At 43.8% G+C, this 25,169-nt stretch overlaps 1 protein-coding gene across 1 annotated transcript in view; it reads left to right on the forward strand.

Annotated features, from left to right (window-relative positions):
* Positions 1–24,123, forward strand: part of KDELR2 (KDEL endoplasmic reticulum protein retention receptor 2) — a 50,245-nt gene extending 26,122 nt beyond the window's left edge. Inside the window, exons 2-5 of the mRNA XM_068244554.1 lie at positions 2,183–2,283; positions 9,931–10,089; positions 11,956–12,208; positions 21,126–24,123. Coding sequence (XP_068100655.1) covers positions 2,183–2,283; positions 9,931–10,089; positions 11,956–12,208; positions 21,126–21,160 — 548 coding nt within the window. The 3' untranslated portion in view covers positions 21,161–24,123. The remainder of the gene's footprint in view (positions 1–2,182; positions 2,284–9,930; positions 10,090–11,955; positions 12,209–21,125) is intronic.
* The last annotated feature ends 1,046 nt before the right edge of the window (positions 24,124–25,169 follow it).

Consider the following 25,169-nt stretch of genomic DNA (forward strand, 5'->3'; position numbering starts at 1 on the left):
GGAAGGGGCAGAGCTTTCAGCTTCAGCTCTATCCCTCCTGACGTCAATCGCGGCACATCGCTGCCTCTGCCCGCCCTTCCTTCACAGAGGGGTGGGGAGAGGCGGCGATGCGCCGCGATTGACGTCAGGAGGGGCAGAGTTGAAGCTGAAAGCTCTGCCCCTTCCAAGAAATGCTGGTGGATTGCCCCCCGGGCGATTTGGGGGCTCTGCAGCCCTCGTTTTGTGACGGGGACATGGTGGATTACTTGTACTGGGAGCACTGAAGCAAACCATAAGGTAAAATAGGCAAAATAGTTTGCTTCAGTGTGAATTTGATATTGAAATAAAAATCAATGCGGGGGGTGGGGGAGGGGCGGGAGGAGGGGTAGCTGCTGATTGACTTTTTTTGTGAAATCCCTTATGCGGCCCAGCCTCATCCTGACTTTGCCTCCTGCTGCCCACAGGTAAATTGAGTTTGAGACCCCTGCTCTAGGCCTTCCAGGGCTTCAAATGTGCATCATTGTAAGCAGTAAAACGGCAGCACACTACCTTCCCAACCAGAGGAACACGCCAGTGATAGTTTCTGGTTGAAACTTTGTCAGTTTGAGGTGCGGGGGCAGTACCAATCAATGGGACTCCTCAGCTAAATTACCATGGAGTCCCCTCTTGGATCCAATCCCCCTTGTGTGGCTAGAATCTTGCCCTGGGCCACATTTCATTTTGAAGATTTTCTGTGGAAGGAGCACTGGGGCAGATGAATATTAAACTGCTCCACTGAGCTACTCTGCAGAAGGGGGAGGAGAATCTCTTGAGTGACTGTTCAAGGGCCGAGTGCTGTACAGAAGCATGATGCGTCTGTTTCTGCGGGATGTTGCTGCTGAGCTTGGGGACAAGCGGCAGTAAGCTCAAAGCCCCAGCCGACGAATCGGGTCATCTGAGCGTACAGCACCGGCTGCATAGTGCCAGAGGATGGCATGGCAGTAGCAGTAATGCAATAGTCCATGCCCCGTGTGTGGGAATTTTGGGGTCCAGCGATTGCCGGATCCCCGAATTACCTGGGCTATAGTTGTGCCATACTCTGGCGCTAAGACTCAGAGGCGGAATAGTATTTCACGCCACTCGGTGATTCAGTGGCTGCAGAGCGAGTTGTCATTAGGGTCATCCTCCGCCCAGTTGACTGGTGGCCAAGCAATACCTATGCTCAGCTGAAACGTAGTGCTACCATTGGTTACATCAATTGGATTCCTACCCATCAACAAGGATTCTCATTGAACTAATGAAAACCCTCCATGATGCTGTGATCTTTTGCAGTCCAATGATAACCCTATGGTTCTGCTGGGACTCATACTGGCACTGTGTAGACACTTAATGAACCTGTAACAAATTTTTAGTTTTTATTGGTTTTTTTGCAAACTGGCACAGCCACACGGCCAGCATTTTGCTTGTAAAAAGGTATTTGGGCATTTTTATTTATGCAAATCTGGCCTACTTTTGAAGCAATTTGTTTTTAAAGTTAATCTCCAGGCACACATCTAAAGAAACCATTAACTAGTTTAGAGTTACGGTTTCTACCACATAGCCAGAATCGACTGCTTCTGCCTAGATTGCATCACTGTTCTGTTCAGACTGCAAGAGAGAAGACACAGACTGATTCTTAAGGTAGCCACTAACGGTCCAATTTCTAGCGAAAAATCGAGCGATCAGAAATTCTGATCGGATGAAAAAATCGTTCACTATACCATCAACGAACCAATCATTGCTTCCTATCTATCACGACCAACAAGAAAATCCATATTGTGGTTCGATGAAAATTCAATCGGACAATTGTTTTTATAATTGTTAATTATCGATTGTGCCCATCAACTGAGATTATTTACAGCCAATCCGATCAGAATTTCTGATCGCTCAAACAATTTTTCGCTAGAAATTGGTCCGTTAGTGGCCAGCTTTAGACTATTGCAGCTTATAGTCATGACAGTCAGTGGTGCAGGAAGTGGCCTGTGTCTGAATTCCTAAATATGTACTTTTTTAAAAGTGATTTATCATTTGCTAAACAAGGAACTTCAACAGAGAACCAAACAAGCACTGCAAGTAAGTGCCTATGCCGATCTAGAAAAACAATCTGTGTTGGAATTGGGATTTAAAAGCAATTGTGCACAAGGTTTTATTTTCTAATTAATGAAATGTGAATTTTTTTGAACAGGTATTTCTGGGAAGAGCCAGCTTCTCTTTGCACTGGTTTTCACCACTCGGTATCTGGATCTCTTTACATCGTTCATTTCATTGTACAACACTTCTATGAAGGTAAGAAGCCTATGAGTGCACAAAACCTTAGTGTACCCTCCTGAATTTTTCCTTCCTGTTAAAGTGTACCTGAGATGAGTTAAAATAAGAAATGTATACATACCTGGGACTTCCTTCCAGGCTGATTGCTCCCTCGCCGTCCTCCTCCACTGCCTGGATCCTTTGCTATGGGTCCCGGTAATTCCGTCAGTTGGCGCAGTCTGGCCACAGGCAAACCCCCTCAGCCTTGCTCTCGTGGTGCAGGCGCAGAACTCTTCCATTGTCGGGAACAGGATGAAGGGGCGTGGCCGGCCCACGCATGCGCACTACACCTGACTGGCTAAATTACCAGGACCCATAGTGGAGGATTATGATGATGGAGGAGGACAGCGAAGGACCGATCAGCATTAAGGGGACCGGAGGAGGCCCCAAGTATGTATACATTTCTGCTAACACATCTCTGATTTCCTTTTAAGTATGAATAAGCAATTAAGCCATTACTTATACTATTTTCATATATAATGCAGTCAGTCAAGAGGAATTGCTCTCGGGAAAACCTGTCATTTAACCCAGGATCCATTCACAAAAGCTTACAGCTGCAAGAAGAGTTGGTGTTCCTTAGCTAGGGAGTAGCCATCGCTATTGGGTACACTTCCATCTTGCCCACCTTTGCTGTCTAGAGATTAAACTACGGTATTTGTGGCGAGCAAAGCAACTGCGTCAGATACTTATTACTAGAATCTGCTGAACTGTAGTCCTGGCCACAAAGCGTTAATCTTTCCCCTGCCCTTGGCATTCCAGTGTTGGGTTACATGGCTCATGTAGAGCATCCTAGCTCTCTAGAACTAAAGTGAAAGTTTGAGTTCTACTTTAAATCATTTCTGAAACAATGAATGGAAAGCATTAATTTCAAGTGACTTTTCATTTGAATATATTGGGTGCCTTGTTCAGGATCTCTATTGGTTCTTCCTGGTAAAACATAACACACAGCGTAATGTTCTGGGCCTTACATTAGTCACCTAGTCGCTTCTTCCTATTATGATACATTGCAAACCAGAGCAATGAGCCAGCATCCAAACTGCAGGCTTATCTGAACTCTACACTTGTATGTTGCAGCTATTACTCATCCTCTGCTTTCAATAACGATTCAATAAGCTTTTATGGTGCTGGGCAGGGTGAATAGTAATGGCGGAGTGCATATGTTGTTCCCAATATTTCCATTTCTTCTGGGCATTTGTTTTCTCTTCTCGATAGATATATATTGTTTTCATATAATGGAAATGAAAATGTTTTCTGTTTCGGTTTTCCATCAAAAGAACACAACCTTGTAAATTGCTGTAACACTAAGCATATATTTATGATCCTATATTTTACTGTAAAAGGAGTTTTACTGTTAAAAGGCATACCAACCTTCGGACGCCCCCTCCCACCACAGTATATATTTTTTTTTATTTTTTTGTCTTCCTGCAGAGCACAAACATGACTCTATTACTTTGGTATGTTGTAGTAAGGACATAGGAGCTGTTTAGAAATATCCAAAAGGCAGTGTAGCTGTAACAAGTAAGCGGTGGTAGGGGGGGGGGAGGGAAATCACCTTTTATGCAGCTAAACATGGTCACATGACTATTGCAGGGCCCTCCTTTACAGCTTGGACTGCTGGGGAGAGTCTCAATGAGTCTGGCCACACGGCCTCCTAAGGCTTAGAAGTGGGGCTAGGTCAGTGATCTGCAAACTTGGTTCTCCAGCTGTTAAGGAACTACAAGTCCCACAATTTTTATTGCGGGAGTCTGACAGCCACAGTCATGATTCATAAAGGCAAATGCATTGTGGGACTTGTAGTTCCTTAACAGCTGAAGAGCCAAGTTTGCAGATCACTGGGCTAGGCAGCCTGTCAGTCTGGACCACACCTCCTCCTATAAGGGATTGCAGGAGGCACTGTATCATTAGACTGTCTTACCTCCAATGTCCATTAACCACATAAAGGTATTTAGTAAAACTTCTCCATGAGTTTGAAAAACAAAGCAGGTCGAGAGCCTCAGTAGTGCAGTATGTCAAACCAGTTGGTCAAAAGAGTAAATATATGAGAATATACTCACAAAGGTAGGTTACCTCTGGTAACCACTCAGTAGACAGGTGGGGAGATTAGACCTGACCCCACTTGGGTTAGAAATGTCTCTCTGTAGAAGTAGAAGAAAAGGGAGTAACACCCCTCCACCAAGGGTGAACACTTAGACTAAAAAATTGTTCAAAACGGAGGCTCCAGATAAGAATAAAATAAACGCTGTAACTAGGAAGGATGGCAGCGGCAGCACGTGTATATTGCAAGGCTGCAGTCTATATGAAGACTGCGGCGAAGAGGACCACAGGCAGCTGGGGCTCTGAAGACCTTCACAACGAATGACAAGAAGTCCTGGGATGAAGTGAGCCAGACGAAGAGGAGAGGATCACGGCGACAGGATCAGGTAAGTATGTTCCGGAGCCACGTTTACCGCATCTTTGGAATATAAGACGCACCTTATATTCCGAAAGATACGGTATTTACCGTGGTTAAGAGGATAGAAAACTCTGAGGCTGTATTCACGGTGGTGCGTTGTGTGTGAATGGCAGTGGAGACTGGACATAGACGTTAATTCCAAGTCTGCACACAAGATAGAATAACGCGATGTTACAGCACAGTACTGTGAACGTGCTCATCGAATTGTATGGGCCATGAGTTGACATGCTAAATTATTCTGCCACTAAGGGCCCTTTTACACGAGCAGTTGATGGGCAGTGAAAAGACTGTCAAACTCTTGCAACTGCTTGCTGCTGCCAAGCAACTGCTCGCTGATTCTTGGTAACTGCTCAGTTCAGCCACCTGTGGAAAAGGGCCCCTACGGGATCTTTCACATAGGCAGCTATAAAACAGTGAAGTCACCACCTGTCAGCTGCTCTCTTGCACTGGCTGGGTAATCCTTAACAAGGCCTCTTGCTTTGTGCAGCTGATTACTCATGCAGAAGAAGCAAATACCTGGGCTGTCTCTAACCTAACCGTGGGGTACAGTTTTCAGTCAGGAAATGAACACTTAGGCCTCGATTCATAAAAGTGCTGTCGGTAAGGTAACGTCGAGCGGGGAAACACCGCTGTCGGTATTTCCGCCTTCAGGGTGGTAATTCATAAAAATGTTGCTAGTTGTGACAGGCGTGCGGAGATATTCCGCTGTAGGCAGGCGTAAGGCTGTCGGGAGACATGCGGAAACAGGAGAAGCAGGCGGAGTCCCTCCGTGCGGTGTTCTCTCTGCAGCTGCTTGGGAGGTCTGTCCCATTCACTGCACTGTATTCCGCACGCTTCTCGCCACATCAGAGGTAGCGGTAATACCCGTCCGCATACCGCTACCTCTAATCTTTATGAATTGACTACTTGTTACTTTTGCTATGATAATCACCGCGCAAGGCGGTGATTCATCACTCTGCTCGCGAATGTTGGCTTTTCATGCGGAAAAAGCCTTTATGAATACAGATTTTGCTGTGTGGTCGGTAAAGTGATCCGTTTTCAGCATTTCTGAATGCGGGAATGCTTTATGAATCGAGGCCTTATTGTTGGTTTGGGGCAGGGGCGTAGCAATAACCATAGAAGCTGCTCCTGGAGAGGAGGGGGTCCAAGTGGTACTTAATATATTAACTAATTCTTCTTGTGTTCCTCTGACTTTGTCTAAGTGCCCATGGACTATGTGCAGTGTAGATTGCACAAGAATGTAAATTGCTCAGTCAACCCATATCCATAGAGTAGGGTTAGATGGCATTGCTCAAAAGTGCCTACATCGGAGTGCCCCATAATCTCTAGCTACGCCACTGGTTTGGGGAGTTAACTGGCTGCAAACCACAATTTAATGGTAATTAAAATGACCTTTTCATTTGTGCACTACAGATTAACGTTTATGGCAAATGTTAAGGGCCCGTTTCCACTATCGCGAATCTGCATGCGTTTCCTGCATGCAGATTCGCACAGCCAATACAAGTGGATGGGCCTGTTTCCACTTGTCAGTTTTGCTGTGCGTTTTTCTGTGCAGGATTTTTCTGCACGGCAGAGCCCTCAGAATTCGCCTGCGTGTGGAATGCAGGCGAATCGCACACAATGTATTTAATAGGGAAATCGCATGCGTTTTTCCCATGCGTTTTTTGCCGCGAATTCGCATAGGTACCAATGTAAATTCACACAGGCAGTGACATGGTTAAAATCGCATATACACTCACCTATGCGAATTCGCTGCAAAAACCGCATGTGGAATCGCATCCGCATGCGATTTCGTCAGTGGTGGATTCCGCACCGCAATAGTGGAAACGAGCCCTAAAGAGAAACTCCGACCAAGAATTGAACTTTATCCCAATCAGTAGCTGATACCCCCTTTTACATGAGAAATCTATTCCTTTTCACAAACAGACCATCAGGGGGGCTATATGACTGATATTGTGGTGAAACCCCTCCCACAAGAAACTGAGGACCGTGGTACTCCTGGCAGTTTCCTGTCTGTGAACCTTGTTGCATTGTGGGAAATTGCTGTTTACAGCTGTTTCCAACTGCCAAACGAGCATGCAGCAGCTACATCACCTGCCAACAGTAAAAATGTCACCATGTAATGTCAATGTAAATCAGGGGTTTAAAGGATTTTACATGGTCAAACACTGACTAAATCATTTATACATAATTATTGTAAAAATGAAGCAATTTTTTTATTACATTATTTTCACTGGAGTTCCTTTTTAAGTGAGGGGGTAATATTGCTGAAAAATTACAACTAGATGTTTTAGGTTAAAGAGCTTGGGATATTCTACATTAATTTTAAACCATTTCAAGCAGGAAAAAGTTTGATGCCTCAAATTTTTCCTGAATTTGAGTCCGCTCTGTCCTGTGAGATAGGGAGAATGAGCAAGAAATATCTTCCAGTGGTAAATACAATCGTAACAGATTGCTGATCGATAATGGTTTTCATGCTAAGAAAATGTAAGCATATGTATGTGGCTATAAGCAAAATGGTGCCTTTGTTGGCCATTAGGTGGATGGTTTTGCTCGGGAGTCAGGTCAACATACCTGTGGTAAATGGAGAAACTCCAGTTTCTGCTGAAAAACTGTTATTTACACATTCTCCTGTGTATAGCACTTGAACAATAAGTCCTGTTGCTGAGATTCAGGAAGAAGTCCAACTTTTTTTTTTTTTTTTACCTTTTCAAGCATTTTTATTGTCTCTTTAATGTGATGGATGGCTTCACTGACCAGTAGCGTAGGGGCTCAGCTCACTTTTTGTTCTGCTTTGCCCTAATAAATATGCTGCAGTTTCTGGAACTGCAGATAATGTAAGCATGAATGTTTCACTGTCAGTACCTCTGCTTATCTAACTTTTCATTAAAAAAAAAGTTCGATAGAAGAGATGATGCAAATTAATGCTGATTTTTATTTTCTGTTACTTTCTTGCAACTTGTACAGCTTGGTATTGGATTAACTAACCTAACTACTGATTATTTTAATTGGTCCAGTTCACAGCTGCCTATATACATTCAGGCTGGTTTTTATACCTTTTTTATTGTGTTGCGGTGGGAATGCGATACTTCATCTGCAATGCAAAACAAAAAATTGAAAAATTGACAAACCTAATACCCTACAGCAGAGCGCACCGACAGGGTCATGTGCATAGCTTAAGCGCAGTGCTTGTGGTAACACACTGTTGCCCTTTCGTCGGCTTGGAAACTTCCGACGCACCGTAAGGGACTGCAATAACTGTGAAAGTTTCAATAGATTATAATTGCCTCTGCTACTCCTTGGGGAAAAATAGGGTAACACAACACAGGTTTAAAGGACAACTGAAGTGAGAGGGATATTAAGGCTGCCATATTTATTTCCTCTTAAGCAATACCAGTTGCCTGACTGTCCTATTGATCCTCTGCCACTAATACTTTTAGCCATAGACCCTGAACAAGCATGCAGCAGATCAGGTGTTTCTGACATTATTGTCAAATCTGACAAGATTATCTGCATGCTTGTTTCATGTGTGATTCAGTCACTACTGCAGCCAAATAGACCAGCAGGGCTGCCAGGCAACTGGTATTGTTTTTAAAGTTAATGGGAATCGATAACTAAATTAAAAAGTCAGATACTTGCCTAAGGAGAGGGAAGGCTCTGGTCCTAATGAGCCTTCCCTCCTCTCCCGGTGCCCTCAGTGCTGCGCTGGCTCCCCCGTTCAAATCACCCGCCATGGGGACTTCGGGAGCAGAGTCCCCCCAAAGACAGGCGACTCCATACTGCGCGAGTGCATCAGAGGGCGCGCGTGCACATTGTAGAGCGGCCCGTCTTCAGGAGCACTTGGGCTCCGGAAGCTTCCCTTCGGCGGGGAAACAGCGGTATTTGACCAAAACGGTCAAATACCGCTATGGGGGAGCGAGCGCAATAGCGGGGATCGGGAGAGGGGGTGCTCTATAGGACCCTGAGCCTCCCTCTCCTTAGGTGAGTTTTTTTTTGTTTTTTTTTTTTAATTTTGGTTCCCATTCACTTTAACAGGAAAAAGTATGGCAACCTCAATTTACCTCTCACTTCAGTTGCCCTTTAACCTGCTAGTGTAAAGGGGGGGCCTCAACTTTCACATTGCAGGCAGTAGGCATTTTTGGTGCTTTATCTACAGACGACATGTCATAGACATTCCAGACTGTCACCTGTAATTATGCCCAATAGCGGTTTCAACTTCAGGAAATCCTGTGATGTGGCAAGGATGGATTGGAGATGGTCTATTCACTACTTGATAATTTGTCAGTCACTTTAGAACTTCTTTAGTTTGCAGTGCTGGGAAGGTCTATGGGACTATTCAGCCAGCACAAAAAAGTATAATATGGATTAAAATGGAATCACGGTAGAGAATTCATGAGCAGATCTGCTTGGCTTTGCTCATCCCTAGTGTTAAATCTCACCCAGTGGTTGGGAAAAGGTTGTGAATACCTTTTGTCGACGAGCAACTTAAGTCTTTTTTTTTTTTTTTCTCTCTATGGGCAGCTGACAGGCAGTGACTTCACCGCCTGTCGGCTGCTCCCGTCCACTGGCTGGGCACTTGCTAGTGATTGGTAAGGTCAGCGGACAGGCGGAGACCATGAAGTTGCACTCTACTCATCCTCAGATGCGACTTGAGATTTTTTTTTTTTGGAGGTGGGGAGGGGCATATTGGTAACGCCGCCACGTGTTGGTGCTTGATATGCGTGGTGTTACCACCACTCCCATTTGGCTGCATTTATATTGCACCCAAATGGCAGTCATGGGCTGCAGATGGGACACTGAACTACTTGACAAACAAGCAGTTCAGATGCCTAAAAGACTGCAGAGAGGCCTAACAGATTGCATCACAAGGAGTCATTCTGTAGGTATACAGTAGTATCTCTGTATAGTAAATTCCAATGGAAATGGACAAGTAGTTGACTATATCAGAAGTTTACTATCAGAATTTCTCATAAGATTATAGTTTATAGTGTGTGTGTTTTTTTTTTTTTTTTTTTTTTTGGTTTTTTTTTTTTTTTTGTCTGTACAGTTTTTGGATAGGTAGAATCTAGTGCCCCTGCAGGCACCTTCTCAGTTATTTATACTTACATACGATGTGTGTGTTGTTCCAAGGCCTACACCTTATATGTGGCCCTAATGCACAATCTCTTTTACAGATGATCTACATTGCCTGTGCGTATGCAACAGTTTATCTGATATACGCGAAATTCAAGGCTACATATGATGGAAATCACGACACATTTAGAGTGGAATTTCTTGTAGTTCCTGTTGGTGGATTGTCCGTCCTTGTCAATCATGACTTCTCCCCACTTGAGGTATGGTCGACCTTTTTTCTTTTTCATACTGCATGATTTTTCATGTGCTACAAAACTTAGGGTTAATTTCCTTCCATGTGCATATGGCTTTCATATGGTTTTATGAAGTTGATGGTACATACAGAGTGAGCTGTTATGTTGCTAATCTGTCCTATGAGGCCTCATTCACAGTGGAACGTTGCGGAACTGTTATAAAGTCTTGTAACGCAGCTTCCCGCACTGCAATGCTTCGGTGGTTCCCCGTCCCCTCCGGTGCAGATGCCAACTTCACCAGGTTGGCATCTTGCTGCGTTCCAGCATGCAGCTCACGGAGCCGCACTGACGTTATCCAGGCTGTACTATGCAGGCGCAGAACTACTGCGCCTGCGCAGTACAGTCCAGATGAGGTAAGTGCGACACAGTTGACCTCTTGTGCCGGAGGGGACCTTGGGCCACCAGCGGGGAGCTGTGGCGAGGACACAGAATGGCTGGCAGGGGCGGGAGGAAGCCCCAGGTAAGTGGATTTTTTAATTTTTATTGTTCTTGGATGTGTCCTTTAAGCGGACCTGAACTCTCCTCTGCTCTAAGGATACGCAACAGTAGCATAATCTCTTTTTTTTAATTTATTTATTTTTTATTAATCTTTTTTACAGCTGATATAAATCTGCGGTGTTTGTACCAGGGCTGTGGAGTTGGAGTCGGAGTCTGGGCAATTTTGGGCACCCGGAGTCAGAGTTGGAGTCGTTGATTTCATAAACTGAGGAGTCGAAGTCGGATTATTTTTGTACAAAATCCACAGCCCTGTTAAGTATTGGAGTAAGGAGTCGGGGCCATTTTGGGTACCCGGAGTTGGAGTCGTGATTTCATAAACTGAGGAGTTGGAGTCGGAAGATTTTTGTACCGACTCCACAGCCCTGGTTTCTACTTCCTACGTTCATGGAAGCAGACATGATGTTAACATCCTGTGTTACCAATTTTGTCTCTACTGTGGCATGCAGCTGACACAGCTGAGGGATCAAATTACAAATTGTGATTAGGCACAGATGAGGGGGAATTAGAGAGGCTAAACTGTCTAATATACAGGTTGCATTTTTTTTTTCTTCTGTCCACAAGAGTTCAGGTCCTCTTTAATTGGTGCTTGCTGGGAGAGTATGGTAGCGACAAACTGAGTTGTGCTGTTCTCCCTCTGGTGGAACATTTAGAATAGATCATAGAAGCTCTTTGAACAGCTTGGAGCTGTAATAGAAGCTACAGTTTGAATACTGCCATCTGGTGAACCATAATTAGTATTTCAGCCTTTTTCATGAGGGCATCTTCTGTGATTTCACAATAGGGCACAAGTTCAAGGATACAAATTGGCTTTAATAACATTCAGAACTAAATATGTAAAAATTGAATTTGATTCATGGAATTTGAGTTGAATTTGAGAACTCTACCTATTGCCATGTGATGTCATGGATGGTGGGGCATGCTGCTATGATACTGATAGTCACATGCACGAACGACCTCTTGGTGTCCTCTTCTCTGAAAATCCCAAAGTTTAACATTACGTATGTGTATGGTGCACTACCACTCATTTTTACTTGCTTCAATCCCTCTGTAAAACATGACACAGCTAATGTCTTTACAGAGCAGAGTACCATGCACACATGTTTTAAGGGGGCTACAACCAATTCCTGCTTAGCACATCTAAATAGAAGCCTACACGTAGTCTTTTAGTTAGAATTGGTATAACCTAAGTAATGGACTATTGAAGTGTGCTGCAGACCTCTTTAGTTGCTTGTACTGCATGGTATCAAGCAGCCTAGTATGCATGAAGTGCCTTTATATACAGTACAGAGATGTGTTACTGCCAGTCTAAACATTAAGCCAAAATCTTTTCTGTAGATCCTATGGACCTTCTCAATTTATCTGGAATCTGTAGCCATCCTTCCTCAGCTCTTCATGATCAGCAAAACAGGTGAAGCAGAGACAATCACTACCCATTACCTGTTCTTCTTGGGCCTGTACCGTGCCTTGTACCTTTTCAACTGGATCTGGCGCTACAGTTTTGAAGGCTTCTTTGACCTCATTGCCATTGTAGCAGGAGTGGTCCAGACCATACTGTATTGTGACTTCTTTTACTTGTATGTCACAAAAGGTGAGCACTATCATTTTATATCTGTGTGTGTGTATATGTATGTGTGTGTTTTTGGAATACACATTACCTGCCATGGTTTCCTGACCTGAGCTTACGCCTGTGTTCGGGCACCCGGCTGTTGTAGTGAATGGCACTCTACTTGTGGCCCTAGGTCCCTGGTTCAAATCATAGATTGGGTAATCCTAGTACTAAAAAGGGCACGCATGGATCTTTTCTTAAATCATCTAGTCGTCTGGTGCAGAAATGGTAAAGGGCCTGTAACACACTAGCTGTGTTGCGCTGAGTTTTCTTGGAATCGCATGCATTTTTTCAGTCGCAAAGCCTTTTTTAAAAATGAAAATTGTGATTAACTGTATGCAGTGATGCATTTTTAGAAAGTTACAGTGACTTCAACACTTTTTGAGCACTGTTTAAGAAATTTCATACACAAATGTGATTGCACTGCGTTTTTTATTTATTTATTTTTTGTTATTTTAGTAAAATCCCAGGAGACCTTGCAACTTCCTGTTAAAGGACTTTTCAGTGTGTACAGGCCCTAAATGAAGCGTTAAATGTGGCTACCCTTTGGGAATGATGTTAAGGTGTGCATGTCGGGCAACCGTTAAATACTTGCATCAGTATGAGGGAAGCCTCTGCATCATCCAGGGGCTTTCCTCTACTGAGGTATCTACCTTTTTGCTTTTTTTTGTGAATAAGGGGTATTCACACAGAGAACTGGGATTGTGGTTGAATTATGTCGGTCAGTGACCCTGATGCAATGGCTAAAATTGCGTGTGGATCCTGTATCCTTTAGTGAAATTCATTTTTGAGGAACATGAAGGAGAGAACCAAAATGTCCTGTATACTTGAATAACTTTCCCTAATAGTGTTTCTCAACATTTTATTGGTATGTGCCCCTTTTTAAAACCCTGTACTCCTCAAGTACCCCTAGCATAGTAAACATTATCACAAGTACCCCTTGACAAATATAGAATTAATCATACTACATGATGGTTGGTTCTAAACAATTTCCAAGCATTTACTATCGCTTTTTAATTAGCTAAAATACTAATTTGGTGCTCTTTGAGATTTATCATTTTCTAAAACTAAATTTGTTATTTTGGGTAAGTATATCTAGCCTGAGTACCCCCTGCAACCATCAAGAGTACCCCCTGGGATACGCATACCACACGTTGAGAATCTAGGGACTAGAGGACCTCTGTATAAATGTGAAGTTGTCATCTAGAATGGGCCTCCATAAAGGTGTTTCACCTAACCCTGAAAGCCACTTTAACTCCAGAGGCAGGAAATTTGCACTTTGTTGCATCATCTTGCAGGGCTATAAAAGCGTTCAAGAGTGTCATGCAGAATGTCTCAGTAATACTTGGCTCACACTTAAAAAGGTGTCCTGTCAGTTTTTAAGATGGAATCAGTTTTGTATACGGTTTGTTTCTATGGATGTGTTCACACTTAAATCTGTACATTTTAGGTCGAGACCTGTCAGTTTTGTATGTGTTTCTATTGGTGTGTTCATACATAAAAGGTGTACATTTCCGGTCAAGTCAGGTAAAACTGGCAATTGTGCATCAGCTTTCTGATTGGAAATGCACAGATTTATGTGTGAACCAAGCTTAAAGAGACTCTGAAGCGAGTCTAAATTCACTTTAACATGCAGTCATGTTAAGAACTATAACCTCTGTTAAACCGCCGCCATCCCGCGGCAAAACAAGGGGTTTATACCCCCCAAATCCCTCTCCTAAATCCGGGGAGCGCTTCCTGATGAGGCAGAGCTTATGGCTGTAGCTCTGCTTCTCAGCGCGTCAATCCCCGCTGATCGCCACCTCTCCCCTCTGTCATCCTTCACTGAGAGGGGCGGGGAGAGGCGGAGTTCCGCGCGGCGATTGACGCACATGGAGGCAGAGCTGCATCTGAAAGCTCTGCCTCCATGAGCAGCAAAATCCATGACCAAGAAAGTCGTGGCGCACATGGAGGCAGAGCTGCATCTGAAAGCTCTGCCTCCATGAGCAGCAAAATCCATGACCAAGAAAGTCGTGGATTTTACAGGGGGGATTTGGGGGTATAAACCCCTTGTTTTGCCGCGGTATAGAGGCGGTTTATCAGGGGCTATAGTTCTTCAACATGACTGCATGTTAAAGTGAATTTAGACTCCCTTCAGAGTCTCTCGAAAGACTCTGAAGGGAGTATAAATTTACTTTTTTTTAACATGCAGTCATGTTAAAGCGGTATTGTCACCATGAAAATCAAATTTCAACAGCAACTGGTCTGAGTGTATTTAGTGATAAAGATGCTAATCCTGCATTCAAAACTTGCAAAACTTTTTCTGCTGTTATGGTTTGTAGTTATCACATACTTTGGCACTGTTTGGCACTAGGGCAAGTGCTCAGAGTCAAATGTTGGGAGTTCTTTTTATCTATATAATATTCCTCCTCATCCATTTATTTCCCTATCTAGCTGCTTATCAGAAACTCCCTCTGATTACTTTAGTTTACAAGCAAGGCTGAGGTGACTCAGTGATTGGAGAATAAGACTGTAGACTGAAGACTGAGAGGAGGGCAGCTAATGAATACACAATGAGCAAGAGAAGGGAGGGGGGGAAACAGGAGTCAGGGAGGATATGATGTCAGCATTAGCTTGGCAAGATGGCCACTGCCTAGAATAGGATTTTCTGCTTTTCCTTTATAAAATTCACAGGAATCATTACGTGGATAGCACAATACATCTGTTATGTAAATAGAAGTAGTATTTATCTACTTATATATGTGTTTTTGTTTTTTTTTATTTCTAGGTTAGCATGGGTGTCGCTTGTTCTTTAATCAGAATAACCGCTGCTAAAACTCTGCTATCCCACGGCAAAACGAGAGGTTTATACCACCCAAATCCCCCGTGCAAAATCCACGACTTTCTTGGTCGTAATTTTGCTGCTCATGGAGGCAGATCTTACGGCTGCAGCTCTGCCTCCATGTGCGTCAATCGCCGCACGGATCTCTGCCTCTCCTCCGCCCCGCTCTGTGAAGGCAGATTGAGAGGGGCGAGGATTGACTCACTGAGAGGCAGAGCTACAGCCATAAGCTCTGCCTCATCAGGAAGCGCTCCCGGGAGATAGGAGAGGGGATTTGGGGGGTATAAACCAATCATTTTGCCGTGGGATAGCAGCGGTTATACTGATTAACATGACTGCATGTTAACCACTTGAGGACCGCACCCAGCCGATGGGCGGCGGCAAAGTCCGGGCCCAAACTACCGCAATACGCCCATCGGCGGGGGCGGCTGCGTGGGTGGCTATGCGGCGATCGCGTCATTCGTGACGCGATCAGCCGCCGGGGACTGGCTCCGCCCACCGCTCGTAGTAACCCGCCGGCCGTTCGGAAGCGCCGGCGGGTTACTAGCACCCGGATCGCCGCATGGAAATAGTATAATAGGCTTTGTAATGTATACAAAGCCTATTATACTGGCTGCCTCCTGCCCTGGTGGTCCCAGTGTCCGAGGGACCACCAGGGCAGGCTGCAGCCACCCTAGTCTGCACCCAAGCACACTGATTTCCCCCCCCCTGCCCCCTGATCGCCCACAGCACCCCTCAGACCCCCCCCTGCCCACCCCCCAGACCACTGTTTGCACCCAGTCACCCCCCTAATCACCCATCAATCACTCCCTGTCACTATCTGTCAACGCTATTTTTTTTTTTTATCCCCCCCCCTGCCCACTGCCCCCTCCTGATCACCCCTCCCCCCGTGTACTGTATGCATCTATCCCCCCTGATCACCTGTCAATCACCCGTCAATCACCAGTCAATCACCCCCTGTCTCTGCTACCCATCAATCAGCCCCTAACCTGCCCCTTGCGGGCAATCTGATCACCCACCCACACCAATAGATCGCCCGCAGATCCGACATCAGATCACCTCCCAAATCCATTGTTTACATCTATTCTCTCCTCTAAACACCCACTAATTACCTATCAATCACCCCCTATCACCACCTGTCACTGTTACCCATCAGATTAGACCCTAATCTACCCCTTGCGGGCACCCAATCACCCGCCCACACGCTCAGATTGCCCTCAGACCCCCCTTTATCAATTCGCCAGTGCAATATTTACATCTGTTATTCCCTGTAATAACCCACTGATCACCTGTCAATCACCTATCAATCACCCCCTGTCACTGCCACCCATCAATCACCCCCTGTCACTGCCACCCATCAATCAGCCCCTAACCTGCCCCTTGCGGGCAATCTGATCACCCACCCACACCAATAGATCGCCCGCAGATCCGACATCAGATCACCTCCCAAATCCATTGTTTGCATCTATTCTCTCCTCTAAACACCCACTAATTACCCATCAATCACCACCTGTCACTGTTACCCATCAGATTAGACCCTAATCTACCCCTTGCGGGCACCCAATCACCCGCCCACACGCTCAGATTGCCCTCAGACCCCCCTTTATCAATTCGCCAGTGCAATATTTACATCTGTTATTCCCTGTAATAACCCACTGATCTCCTGTCAATCACCTATCAATCACCCCCTGTCACTGCCACCCATCAATCACCCCCTGTCACTGCCACCCATCAATCAGCCCCTAACCTGCCCCTTGCGGGCAATCTTATCACCCACCCACACCAATAGATCGCCCGCAGATCCGACATCAGATCACCTCCCAAGTGCAGTGTTTACATCTCTTCTCTCCTCTAAACACCCACTAATTACCCATCAATCACCCCCTATCACCACCTGTCACGGTTACCCATCAGATTAGACCCTAATCTGCCCCTTGCGGGCACCCAATCACCCGCCCATACCTCAGAACGTCCTCAGACCCCAGCCCTGATCACCTCGCTAGTGCATTGCTTGCATCTATTTCCCCCCTCTAATCACACCTTGAGACACCCATCAATCACCTCCTGTCACCCCCTAGCACACCTACCCATCAGATCAGGCCCTAATTTGCCCCGTGTGGGCTCCTGATCACTCGGCCAAACCCTCAGGTCCCCCTCAGACCCCCTTCCGATCACCTCCCCAGTGCATTGATTGCATCTATTTTCCCCTCTAACCGCCCCCTGAGACACCCATCAATCACCTCCTGTCACCCCCTAGCACTCCTATCCATCAGATCAGGCCCAAAACATCCTGTCATCTAAGAGGCCACCCTGCTTATGACCGGTTCCACAAAATTTGCCCCCTCATAGACCACCTGTCATCAAAATTTGCAGATGCTTATACCCCTGATCAGTCATTTTGAGAAATTTGGTTTCCAGACTACTCACAGTTTTGGGCCCGTAAAATGCCAGAGCAGTATAGGAACCCCACAAGTGACCCCATTTTAGAAAGAAGACACCCCAAGGTATTCTGTTAGGTGTATGATGAGTTCATAGAAGATTTTATTTTTTGTCACAAGTTAGCGGAAATTGATATGTATTGTTTTTTTTTTCACAAAGTGTCATTTTCCGCTAACTTGTGCCAAAAAAAAAATCTTCTATGAACTCACCATACTCCTAACAGAATACCTTGGGGTGTCTTCTTTCTAAAATGGGGTCACTTGTGGGGTTCCTATACTGCCCTGGCATTTAAGGGGCCCTAAACCGTGAGCAGTAGTCTAGAATCCAAAGGCCTCAAAATGACCTGTGAATAGGACGTTAGGCCCCTTAGCGCACCTAGGTTGCAAAAAAGTGTCACACATGTGGTATCGCCGTACTCAGAAGAAGTAGTATATTGTGTTTTGGGGTGTATTTTTACACATACCCATGCTGGGTGGGAGAAATCTCTCTGTAAAAGGACAATTGTGTGTAAAAAAAAATCAAACAATTGTCATTTACAGAGATATTTCCACCACCCAGCATGGGTATGTGTAAAAATACACCCCAAAACACATTATACTACTTCTCCTGAGTACGGCGGTACCACATGTGTGGCACTTTTTTGCACCCTAAGTGCGCTAAGAGGCCAAAGTCCAATGAGTACCTTTAGGATTTCACAGGTCATTTTGCGACATTTGGTTTCAAGACTACTACTCACGGTTTAGGGCCCCTAAAATGCCAGGGCAGTATAGGAACCCCACAAATGACCCCATTTTAGAAAGAAGACACCCCAAGGTATTCCGTTAGGAGTATGGTGAGTTCATAGAAGATTTTATTTTTTGTCATAAGTTAGCGGAAAATGACACTTTGTGAAAAAAAACAATTAAAATCAATTTCCGCTAACTTGTGACAAAAAAAAAAAATCTTCTATGAACTCACCATCCTCCTAACGGAATACCTTGGGGTGTCTTCTTTCTAAAATGGGGTAATTTGTGGGGTTCCTATACTGTCCTGGCATTTTAGGGGCCCTAAACCGCGAGGAGTAGTCTTGAAACGAAATTTCTCAAAATGACCTGTGAAATCCTAAAGGTACTCATTGAACTTTGGGCCCCTTAGCGCAGTTAGGGTGCAAAAAAGTGCCACACATGTGGTATCGCCGTACTCAGGAGAGGTAGTATAATGTGTTTTGGGGTGTATTTTTCCACATACCCATGCTGAGTGGGAGAAATATCTCTATAAATAGACAATTGTGTGGAAAAAAAATAAAACAATTGTCATTTATGGAGATATTTCTCCCACCCAGCATGGGTATGTGTAAAAATACACCCCAAAACACATTATACTACTTCTCCTGAGTACGGCAATACCACATGTGTTGCACTTTTTTGCAGCCTAACTGCGCTAAGGGGCCCAAAGTCCAATGAGCATCTTTAGGCTTTACAGGGGTGCTTACAATTAGGCACCCCCAAAATGCCAGGACAGTGAACACACCCCACAAATGACCCCATTTTGGAAAGTAGACACTTCAAGGTATTCAGAGAGGGGCATGGTGAGTCCGTGGCAGATTTCATTTTTTTTTGTTGCAAGTTAGAAGAAATGGAAACTTTTTTTTTTTTTTCTTTTTTTTGTCAGAAAGTGTCATTTTCCGCTAACTTGTGACAAAAAATAAAATCTTCTATGAACTCACCATGCCTCTCACTGAATACTTTGGGATGTCTTCTTTCCAAAATGGGGTCATTTGGGGGGTATTTGTACTATCCTGGAATTTTAGCACCTCATGAAACCTGACAGGTGCTCAGAAAAGTCAGAGATGCTTGAAAATGGGAAAATTCACTTTTGGCACCATAGTTTGTAAACGCTATAACTTTTACCCAAACCAATAAATATACACTGGATGGGTTTTTTTTAATCAAAAACATGTTTGTCCACATTTTTCGCGCTGCATGTATACAGAAATTTTACTTTATTTGAAAAATGTCAGCACAGAAAGTTAAAAAAATCATTTTTTTGCCAAAATTCATGTCTTTTTTGATGAATATAATAAAAAGTAAAACTCGCAGGAGCAATCAAATAGCATCAAAAGAAAGCTTTATTAGTGACAAGAAAAGGAGGTAAAATTCATTTAGGTGGTAGGTTGTATGAGCGAGCAATAAACCGTGAAAGCTGCAGTGGTCTGAATGGAGAAAAAGGCTCTGGTCCTTAAGGGGCGAAAAGACTGTGGTCCTGAAGTGGTTAAAGTGAACCTTAAGTGCAAAAAATAAATTGAGTTTTACTCACCTGGGGCTTACCTCAGCCCCCTGCAGCTGATTGGTGCCCACGACGAGTCGCTCTGATGCTCCGGGTCCCGCTGGCGGCCACTTCCGGTTTCGCCGCCAGGACCTGTCAGGCTGGGGAACGCGGCTGATACTACGCATTCCCAGCCAAAATAGAACCCCTATGCGGCCATATGTAGCTGCAGGCAATCCAGCGCTGGCTCCCCTGACGTGTCCCAGAATCCTCCCTCGACAAAAATCTATTAACCCTTCGCACTCTCGCATGCAAATGTTTAAACAAATGCAATCACAGATTCACTCATCCAGGCACAACTGTTATCCCTACAGCTAAGTTAAAAGCCGGGGTTTTAGTTCACAGAAGAATGCATTCATATGCTTAGTCACCTATACTGCGCAGAAGTACCCAGGTAAACATAGGTGTTCTAACTCTGGCCCTGTAACATGCATAGTGCTCTACGGGTCAGCTCTACTGCGCAGGAAACTTGCACCTGCGCAGTAGAGCAGCCCGACGGCGATCGGCTATTTCCGCCTATCTCCGAGCTGATACTGCGCCTTGCCTGGAGCGGGAAGGTAAATATTTACATCCCTGCTGTTCGGGGAGCTTTATCGCCGCCGTGGGACCAAGGAGCGAGCATGCTGACACAAGCGCAGGAGATTTGGCCACCGTGCACAGCCGGCGCCACCATAGGCCGTAATAGGAATTACGGCTATAGCAGGCACAGGGAGTAACTTCCACGCCGTCAGACTGAGCTGAAGTTACCTTTAACCTCCCTGGCGGTAAGCCCGTGCTGAGCACGGGCTATGTCGTGCAGGAGGATTTCTCAGGCCCTGCTGGGCTGATTTGCATAATTGTTTATATTTTTTTTTTTTTTTTTTTTTTGCAACACGCAGCTAGCACTTTGCTAGCTGCGTGTGCACTCTGATCTGCGCCGATTGTTATAAAGTTAGAAGCAGCTCATTGGACACTGCGACAAAGCCCATAAGGATGGGTGGGCGTGTAAGTGGGTGGGGCTATGACTGCTTGTAAATGGAGTGCTCAGAATTGGTTGTTTATTGCAGGTATGTGAAATAGTAAGTAGCTATGGTCAATGTTAATCAAAGTTGATAAAGTATTATGGAAATTTTTTTTATGAAGTTTTGAACCTGGATTGAATCAAGCCAATGTGTGATCAAATTGGTCCACTTTCAACCTGCATACATTTGCATAATTGTGGATCTCCTTGACAACCCTGGTTCAATGTAGAACATTGATTACAATTTTTAGTTGCCTGTAAAAGCCTTCATTCTAAAGTTAGAAAACATGTTTACATATATATTTTTTTTTTTCTTTCCCCCTCCCTCTCTACAGTACTAAAGGGAAAGAAGTTGAGTTTGCCAGCATAAGTGCCAAAGATTGGGACCAGCGACTGTCCTCTCCAGCGCGTGGACAGAACAATCCTTACGTTGTGCGAAGGCATAAGATGCGTGAAGCAGAGTCACACACTACTTTTATATGCAGCCGTGCCCTCTTTGCTGCTGGAGAGGCCCAGGACCAGAACGACACGGCCCCTCCTACAGCAAAATGGCCTCACACAATGACTCTCGGCATCCAGCTGGTTTGTTTTATGCATCTTGCCTTCCCTGTTTTTTATGATGTATAAAGATTTTTTACATAAAAGGTATACTGTAATGCTAGATCCAGTGCGCAGGTTCAATTCCATAGTTGTAAAGGTGAAATTTTTTGTGCAGTTTACAACTAGATTCAAATGATTTTTTTTCCTTTTAAATACCCCCTCGCGTTACTGGCTTTGCTTTCGGAAGCTGTTTATTTACATTTTTGGTTGTTTTGATGGTTGCAGTCATAATTTTTTTTTTTTCATTAAGAAAAAATAGTCCATTGAGTCATTCCACTATAATTTATTTTCTTTCCTAAAATCAACACATCTAGCAAGGAATTTCTTTTTCATGCTTTTTCACCCTTTTTTTTTATTTTTTTATTTTCCTTCCAACTAAAAAAAAAAGCATAATGGATCGCAGAATGTTGATGTCGGTATCTTGCAGTGTTCCTGGCAGCAGATGGGTTTGGTTCTCATTGAAAAGAAAACCGTTAAGCTTTTTTTCTTTTTCTTTTTTTTTTTTTTTTTCTTTTTTTTTTTTTTTTTACATGTCACCATGTGTATATGTAACTTCCCCTTTTTTGATTATGATCTAAAGAAAGCCAAGAATGACCAAGAGAACAAAGTGCCATTACAAAGGGACTTTGTACCGTTAATTAAACAATTTTGGAACTTTTTTGCCCTCTTCTAGCTGTTGTGATCTTTTTACGACTGTCCATAGTAAGTGAAATATGACGAGAAAACTGGCGGATAATGGTGCAGGCACTGTGGTCTGAATCTGGGTGTGTCTGTGATTTTGTGTGCTGTAACCCACATGTAGTACAGCAAGAGTGGCTCTGCTGTGACATCACCTAAGGAGGCGTGGCCTCTGCATAGTGTCTCAGCACAAAGTAGCCACTCCTGGTGTCTTGCTACTTTTTGGAATCAATCCATGCAGTAAGTACTGTCGAAAGCAAATGGATATGAAATATCAATGGGTTGAAGTAAAAGTGTATTTAAAAAAAAAAAACAAAAGAAAACCAAAATGAGTATTTATTTCATTGTGTCTGTTTATAACACTAGCACCACATATTACATGGAAAACTAGATTGGAATCTACGCAGTTGAAGAATATTTATAACAAACCCTTTTATGATTTTCACAACTTTACTATGTAGTTAAATCCCATTGTTCCATTACAAGCCTTTCAGCTCTATGTGAAGAAGTGTTTCCTTAGTGAGCACAGGCTTGTCACATTGGGGTGGCCTCTGGTTAATATTGGGGCTGATTTTCATGGGTAGATGGCAGGTTTTATGCCTAGCATTATTGGTCACACTCCCTCATGTGATGTAAGCAATCTCCTGCATACTTTGGTCAGCAGCAGTAACAAGAGAAGATTATGGCCTCGATTCATCAACACTTAGCAAATTTGTTAACAACAGTTTGGTAAAATACCGAATTTGTTAACTTAATTTCAGGATTCATCAAAGTTATCTACAGCTGTTAGCGAACATTCGGTAACGATTCGGTAACGATTCGCTAAAACGGAATAAAGTGCAATTCATGAAAAAGAAAGTGGGCGTGGTTTAGCGTTACATTTAGGATTAGTTATCTCCTTCACTGCTCTGTCGTTATTCCTGTCAGATCATTGCTGACAGAGAAGATGGAGCCATTTGAAGTGGTTATGTATCAGCTGAGAGTGATTCAAAGGTGCAGAAGGGCAAGAATAAGGTCTGCAACCATATAAATTTGTAAGAGAATAGATTTATTTGCTATAACACGACATCTGCATTTCTCTTGAATCATCTTGTAAGAGAACACAGGCAGTGTCAGGGTTAACTAATTTGCTAGCTGCACTATAATTTTTTAGAAAAGGCTCCTATCAAATTGTGGGATTGTCCCAACCACTTCCAGAATCGTGGTCCAGGTGTAAAGCCCTATTCAGAATGTTGCTACGTAGTGCTCAAAGGACTGCCTTTTACCCACAATTCCATGGGAATCTTATGGCCTTGTGTTAAATTACCGCTGTAAAATGGAAATATTGACACGTTACCGAATGGTTACCGAATTGTTATCGAATTCACACCGAATGAGGAAAAACCTTGATGAATACAGCTAGAAATCGCTAAACTTCGAATTCGGTAATTTAACAAACTGGAAAAAGTTATCTCAAAGAGAATGATGAATCGAGGCCTATCTCTGCACAGCATTGTAATTTACACACATTCTCTGATCACATCACTGCAGTGAAAATCTTAATTGGTTTAGAAGGACATATTGCTTATTGGTATGAAGAAAATCAAAACCAGCTACTTTAAGTCCCAGTTTAGGCACAGTTGTGTGCATTTTCAATCCATTTTACACGACACGGTTTTGTGGTTTTAAATCAATTACACAAAGTTTTTAGTTAAAAAAAATTGTCGGCCTTTCAAAATAATATGGGGAAATAGCTGCTGCATTCATAGATCCTCAGTGCCTGACACATGGCTGCCCCCACCTAGTAGGCCTGAAACCTGAGCCTTTAGTCACATGGCCATGCAAGGAACAGTGATTCATTTGTCAACTGTAGCTATACCTCCTTGCTGATAGCAGGAAGTGTCGCTGCAAAATGAAGGGGGTGGCAGCAGGAGCGAGTAGGGACCTTTTTTGTTTTGATTATGAATGTTGCAGTAGGTGTTTACTGTCTGGTATTTTTTTTATTTTAAATCTGCAATGTTTTAATTTTGTGCAGAGCTGATTTGACCTAATGTTCTATTAAATGCATACAAATTATGTGCCTAAACTTTGGCTTTAATTATTTTTTTGGAATCAAATCTTAAAGGAATATGAGCACCTGGGTCCTCCTAAGTAAAATAACTATATAAAACCTCCCCCTTTCCCTAGGGAGTTTTGGAGTTTTGTAAATGCTGTGTGATTTGGGGTTGGGCAGCCTGCATTTGCTTACCGTGGGGGGCGGGGGTGTACACATATGCATGCACACAAGACTTTAGTCCTAATTCTATTCCGAAGTTCTTTCCAAGGAGATAATGTTTCATCTCCTGTTTAAAGGACTCACGAGGCGAAAACAATTAACAATTGTTAACTGGGGGTTCTTACAGCCCCTAGGTGTCTTCTGAGTCCCTCCACCTGTGGTGCTGCCCACTGTCCGGCTGGCCACCCGTGAAGATCGGTGACCCGTCGAAGAGGGACTCAGAAGACATCTAGGGGCTGGAAAAAGCCCCAGGTAAGTAACAATTGCTGACTGTTTTCAACTCTGGAGTCCTTTAACACAACTTTTCAGCACTCCGCATATCAAAAATTACTAAAAAGTTGGTGAAAAGGTACTGTCAAAATTATTCTTAGTATTTTCTTTCTTGCTAGAAGTTTAAGGCATTTTATTGACAAGGTGTAAACATTTTACCCTGGAGAAAAAGTGAATTGAATATGGGCCTTGGTAGCTGCGACTTGTTGCAGAGTTTTCACTACTAATACACTGTTAGCTGGTAACTAAGGCACACTACAGCAAAAATGTTCTATAGCTGGCTAAAAACTTATTGGTTGGTCACATGAGTCATATGAGTTATGCTGAGATTTTGTTTACATTTTATGACATGTGATGGAGGCAAACACACTTTGTTCACCTGTGTTTTGCTAATAATGCCATGCAAAAACAATAGTTTAACTGGTTGACTGATGATTAATGCCTCGTATACACCATGCAATTTACCCGCAAATCGACGGGTCGAATCGATAATTCCGATCACTTTTCCGATTTTCTACAGAAGTGATCAGAAATCTGTTTGGGCCCGTTGGAAGTCATCGATTCAACCCTCCGATCT

Source organism: Hyperolius riggenbachi, chromosome 7, assembly GCF_040937935.1.
Source record: "Hyperolius riggenbachi isolate aHypRig1 chromosome 7, aHypRig1.pri, whole genome shotgun sequence".
NCBI lineage: Eukaryota > Metazoa > Chordata > Amphibia > Anura > Hyperoliidae > Hyperolius > Hyperolius riggenbachi.